At 31.4% G+C, this 6,779-nt stretch overlaps 1 protein-coding gene across 1 annotated transcript; it reads right to left on the reverse strand.

Annotated features, from left to right (window-relative positions):
• Positions 1 to 488: 488 nt before the first annotated feature.
• Positions 489 to 1,194, reverse strand: LOC107848894 (indole-3-acetic acid-induced protein ARG7-like). The gene has a single exon (XM_016693616.2). It carries the CDS (start codon positions 1,157 to 1,159, stop codon positions 758 to 760), a length of 402 nt encoding a protein of 133 aa, XP_016549102.1. The 5' UTR covers positions 1,160 to 1,194; the 3' UTR covers positions 489 to 757.
• Positions 1,195 to 6,779: the final 5,585 nt, after the last annotated feature.

Here is a 6,779-nt window from a genome sequence, read left to right on the forward strand (position 1 = left end):
CAAATAGCCGTTTTGGGGCCCAACGGTCAAATGGCCCAAACGGTCAAATATATATATATATATTAAAAAAAAAATATATCGGCTCGATTAACCGGTGGGCCTGGATCGAGTTTGGTCCAAACCGAATTAACCGGGCTCAAAAAAAAAAATCCAGCTCGGGATCTGAAACCCTACAGCCCGTGGGCTGATCGGGCCGGGCTGCTATGTTGTGCCGGTTCGGGCCTGATCAAACGGGCCGTTTGACAGGCTTAATGCAAATTCAGCAGGCGCAATTCCATAATATGTCTAAAGCTCCAAACTAATTATCTTGCTAATATAATCCAAAACAAGAATTATACATAAGTCATAAGATAAGAACAAAATCCATATAAATCTTTGTATATCTATATATTTATACACATGGCTTCTAATTAATTTCTCTACAATTTTCCATTAATACATCATCAAAAATCAATCTTTGGGAAGAAAAAAAAAATTAAGTACAACATTAATCATTGCTTGTTCTTTTTTCATCTGCTGCTTTTGTTCACATTGCAACTTCTATTGGCTATGTTCTTGGATTTCACTCTTAATTTAATATCTGGATGACTCTGTGGCTAATCAACTCGTCCACTTTCTTGCCATCTCCTTGACAGATCCACTTGTGTTTGACTCGAACATAACATATATAATCGAGAAAATCTTAGGTAAAAAATTGTATTTTTGTACTAAAACTTTGTATTCATCGACTTAAAATCTTGGTCTTGTCTCTCGTATATTACCATACGGACTTATTATGTAAAAGAGGTCTAGAATCAGCCCAAAAATCAAGATTCTTTCGAGTATCCATGTGACAAGTGTTGTTATAGGAATCAAATCGAGCCAAGTGACTTAGTAACTCTTCGAAAAAAGACTCATTACAAGGAATAGCTAATGGACCAGAGTTAGTAAAACCATACTCTTCCTCAGCTTGTGACAACAATTTTTTGAACATTGGATGGTTCAAATAAGTGGCACGGACAACATATCTCTTGCAATTGGTGCCTACTGTGATGGCTATGTGACCCGATGGCACGTCGATAGGGACGTGACGATGGGACGTTGTGGATGCCTTCTTCCTCCAGCGTTGTAGCATTTGGCGCAGTGCTACAATGTGGCGGATTTTGCTGCAGCCTGACATTGTTTTTCTCTACAAAGTTTGTATGTAAATGTTTGGTGTTGGATGAGAAAGTAGGGGGGTTTTGTTTAGAGTGGAAGGGGTAGCTATTTATAAGAGCTTTGAATGGGTTGGGTCATACGTGTCATATAGTGCAAAACCTATTTTGTTAATAATTAGGAAACATTTCGACTAAATTTACGGTACATCTGTTACCTTCCACTAGCAATAGGTACTAGATAACTCTGTCCACCAAGACTAGATCAGATGAGAAGAAATCATGTGGTGTTCGTCTCTGTCGAGAATTGAACCTAAGATCTCATGATACTCATTCCACTTCATTAAACCACTAGGCCTTACCTAAAAAACATATTTTGATATGGATTTGACTAGGAACCACTATTTAAATGTTTTTTTTTTTAAAATGTATATAGTTAATCCTAGTAAAGAATATTGGTTCCTTACACTAGTTTGTGAAAGAGGTTAAGTTATATACACCGTTTCAAGATATTTTATATCATTAGATTATTTATTCCTACTATAGCAGATAATTAACCTATTTTATATTCAAGATTAAAAATCTTGCAAGTCAAAAATAAATTAGAAGTGTGATATAGGACTCCCGCATAATTTAGTTATATAATTGACATTTTCATTTAGATTGTTATATGATCAAGAGGTCACGTATTTAAGTTGTGAAAATAGTCTCTTATAGAAATATAGGATAAGACTACGTACAATAAACTCTTGCGATTCAATTATTTTTCGAATCTTACACATAACAAAAATTTTAATGCATCAAACTGAACTTTTTATCCCTTAAAAGACAACATTGAGGAAGAAAAAATTTGACCATCATAAATTGCTCTTTTATTTATTCTGCGGCTAGTTGTGTCTGTACAAAGATGCTTCTATACACCTTTAATATTGGTACATTTTTAAATTTCATATAAGAACAACACAAAAAAATGTATATCATTTGTTTAAGGAATGTTAAAAAAAATTAGGGGTACTCCAAAACTGACCATCACACATGTGCACAGATGCCTTTAATTTCTTTCATATTTTTCTTAACCTTCCTTGATAAAATAGCATATAGGACTTATCATGATTACGATGGAATAATAAGTAATTTTTCAATCATAGATTTAGGACCGTCTGGATAGAAAATCCTCTAAGGAGCATTTGACAAGGTAACCCACACAAATAAAACATATATTTATTGGCTAATTTAACCTAACATAATCAACCACACAAATATATTTCATGAGTTTATTGTATATATTATTAGTGTGAGAATTTCTTATCTCATGTTGTCACTGTTATAATAAATAACTTATCTTAATTTCAAAAATTATAAATCTCTGATTTTAAATTCATATTTTATTTCACAATCATCATGAAGCTAGCTGTCACGTTATAATTAAACTCAACTCGTTATACTTCACTAATTTTTTTGGCAATTAAAATATCAGTTTATACCGAAAGTGTTTACATTCAGTAAAATCAAACTGCATTGGCATAACAACCAATCAGTTAGCTATTCTATCAACCATTACATCTAAGCAAAACTGGAAAAATCAAAATCTAAGGATAGTAATTGAGATCTGCTAGCTTGCTATTGAGCTTAGACTTCAGAGACCCTCTGTGAAAAATCTCCTACACTATTCTTCTTGTTATCATGTGTGGCTCGGTGGATTTGACTTTTGTGGTTCCTTTCTATCCATATGTGATAAACTACAGCTGCAAAGCTCATTCTATATATAATGGTTGTCGGTTCCTTCCCTCGGGCATTTCAATTGGCCCAGCCCAGCTCCTCTTTCCATGTTTTTGCAGGTCTAGTGATACCCCTGCCAATCTAAGAGTTTTGTCCATATGAGTCTTGAATAATTACATGAAAAAAAGAGATGTTCGCTTGATTCATTGCCTCCCCTACATAGAATACAATCTTGGTTGTTTGTGATGCCCTACTTCATTAACCTATTCTTAGTGTGAAATCTATTCAAGATATAGCAAATCTTGTGATGAAGATCCATTTAGCTGCACCTGGATTGTTACAAACGATCTTGATCCAAGAAACTTTCTGGAAATCACCCCTCATTGCATTGTACTGTTTCTTGATGGAGTATTGACGCATATTTGTTAATTCAGCTTCTTAAATCCCTAGAGCTTGTAAGTGCTTTTTTGTCTTCAAAATCTTCTTTACCACCCATGAGGCCTGAGAAGGTGCACAGTCCCAAACAATCATATTTTTTATATAGTAACAGTGAACCCACTTCACCCATAAATTATCTTTCTTGCAGCATAGTTATACTTCACTATTAAACACTTGAGGCGCGTTTGGGAAACCACATCGGATTGAATTTTGTGTAGTTGAGTGTAATTACACAATTTGACATGTTTGGTTCATCATATAATTAATTACTTGGTCAGTCGGTAATTGAGTGTAATTATCTGGGGATAATTATACTCTCCAATTAACAGGGGGAACTGAATTGTTGGTAATTACATGGTGTATTAATTACAACTTGATTACTTTTGTTTTTTTTTTTTTAAATTTATATTCTATCTTTTTGTTTTAATTAATTTTTATTTTTGTTATTTTAAATTCTTTTATTTTTATTATTCTATATTTTTACAAAATATATTTTTTATTTATATTATTTATATTCATTGTCTTCTTGTTTTCCAACCTTTATTTCTTGTGATTGCATGCAATTGTTTGTATGATCTATTTTTATTTATTTTATATTTAATATTTTATTTGGCATAATTTTGTTAGTATTATAATTTTTAAATTAAAGCATAATTAATGTTGAATAAGGTTATAGAGTTATGTTTTTTTTTTTTTTTTTTAATATTATATTTTTTTTTTTATTTTTTTTTTTTTTTCTTTTTTTTTTTTTTTTTTTAATTTTGAACTTATAGTATATTTTCAATTCCAATTTATTTATTTTACTAGTACTTGATATTTCACATTACAAGTCATTCATTTTTTAGTTAGAATTGATAGGCTATCTTTTACTCAAATGTTTTAATAATTTCATGACATTATATTTATAATACTAATTTTTTATTTGAAAAACATAAATCAATTATTATTTTATAATATCAGTTAAGAACATATGTTTATTAATTAATATACTTTCAAAAGACAACATATCTTGAATACTTAATTTAATATCATTTATAAAGGTCATTATTTGTCTAATATAAATTTTAATTTTAAATAATTAACTTTTATTTTAGAAATTTAATATAACCATATAATTATACTTGTGCGATTAAACTAGGCAAACAAATAGGTCATCGTAATTACTAGACTGTACAATTACTAGGCTGGTAATTACTATCCTAATAATTAGATCAATTTCAATTAGCAAGTGACTTTCCAAACAAAATTTTAAATTTATCAACTGAAAACAAATAAAATGTTCAGAGGAAAAAAACGCATACTTATTCCTCTGAGACGTGTTTGCAATTTCCATAACATATAATTTTAGATTATGCAAATCCACATGTCTAAATCTCCAGACTAATTATTTTGCTAATATAATCCAAAACATGGATTAGGCATACGATAAGAACAAAATCCACGTATAAACTTTGTACATATTTATATTTATACACTCGATCAGTTGTTTTGAAATCATAATTAAACAGGTTCTTACATGGCTTTCCTATTAGAAAAATACAAATTAATACTTAATATTTGCATTATGAAATTATGAAAATAATGCATGCATTGTTGTAGTACTCATTACTGATAAGTCTTACCTAATCAATGATTTATGGTTAAGTGGAGTGACCAAAAACTTGATAAATGTTCATTGAACTTAACTGATTTTCAATCATTGTTGGATATGTAATCTTTGACTATAAGATTTTATTTGTAGAAAAAGATTCTTTTAGCTCTAATTTCAATAGAATGCAGGTGCTGGTTGCTGGGTCAGAGAGGCTACTAATGAGTTTTGTTGTGTTAATTAGTAGCATGTTATTATCATATTTAGTAGTAATTCTTGAATTTCAAAATCTCACATCACATGCTTTAGTTAACAACATGTACTATTAAATTGCTTTCTAGACACACTAGTGCCGCAAAGTTTGATTTATGGAAAAGAGCATTCCACGTTAAGCGTGTTTACGGCGTATAGCCGAGTGCTGTAAACGTAAATCTTATAGAATTAACCCTACATGTATGTCTAGAGGCATTTTTTCACAGCCTCGCCTCAAGAGGAATGAAATACTGCTTTTTAGAACACTGTCGTAATTTCTTTTAACATTAATTTTTTCAAGAATCACCACTACCAACAACAACAACTACCCCTCATATGGTTATGAAACAAAGGAAACACCCCCAACCCCTCCCACAAGAACAACCCTATTCGTACATCTTTAATCACAAACACCATTTTTCAGCAACCTCAACAATAGAAACTTCAATTTTCTTTTTCAAAAAACTGAATTAGTGAAAGAAAATCGAAGTTTTTGTTGTTGAGGTTACTATGAAAGATGGTGTTTGTAGATAAAATGTAGTAGTTGGGTTGTTGTTATCACACCCCTTTTTTTACCAAAAAGAATTAATTTTAAGTTTGAAAGAGTTTTTATTATTAGAGTGATAAAAAGTAAAAATTTATTTCAAAAAGGATTCTTTTATATTTAAACTCAGAGTCGTCACTTGGCATAAATCTGGTGTGCCAAGTCACCTTTGAAAATCCTTTTTTCAAAACGATTTTTGACTCTTTCAAAACTGGTCCACGAACAAAGATTCCAGTTAAGAAATTTTGTTTACCGAAGGGAAGGTGTTAGGCACCCCTCGGTCCCGTGATTCGGCCACGGTCGCTCCGTGAACTATATCGGCTAGTATCGCGATACGAAGTGTATAAACCAACAAAACACATAAACGGAAAGACAAAACAACGAAGCAATCAAAAAATAGTGTCCAGTCCGAATTATACAATCCCAAAAATAGAAAAATGTGAAAATGTAAATTATTTTCTAAACTAATCCTAGACTAAGCTACACCCGATGTCCCGGGGCTTGATCACGAACTTCCTTTGCATACATGATACTTCGAGGCATTCTCCGGTGATAAAACAAAATATTCAACAAATATTCAAACGTTCAACAATCTACATCTCCTAAATTTGCCTACCCGACCTATCATTTGCCTACTAATTTCGACCTAAAATATGATATTATCAAATTTAACAAATTCAATGCCTATTTCGCATCAAACAATTATCAACCAATCAACACCAACTAATGACATTAATTTTTATCAATTTTCAGTTCTCACTCCCCAAATTCATTCTCAACCACATGATTAACCCATTTCAATACACAATCCACCAATCAAACCATGATAATTAGAGGGACCCAAACACACTATCAAACTATATCATCAACCACCACAAATCACATAAATCACGACATTAACAAAACCACAATTTAATAAAAATAGAAAGAAATAGAGTTGAAAGATTGACCTCGATTTAACCTTTTATTTTCAAGTAAACAGAGAAATTTCGCGGAATCGGAACCTCAAGTTAACCCAATTTTGGACAAATTCAAACTCCACGATCTATTTTGGAGCTGGAACAGTGTTGATTTTGACGAGAATTTCGTACCCCACTTTGTTCCA

The sequence above is a fragment of the Capsicum annuum genome, unplaced genomic scaffold (genome assembly GCF_002878395.1).
Source record: "Capsicum annuum cultivar UCD-10X-F1 unplaced genomic scaffold, UCD10Xv1.1 ctg3496, whole genome shotgun sequence".
Lineage (NCBI taxonomy): Eukaryota > Viridiplantae > Streptophyta > Magnoliopsida > Solanales > Solanaceae > Capsicum > Capsicum annuum.

Bases quoted from the DNA above. Each gene is read 5' to 3' on its own strand.
- LOC107848894 (XM_016693616.2), bottom strand. From the start codon at position 1,159: ATGTCAGGCTGCAGCAAAATCCGCCACATTGTAGCACTGCGCCAAATG.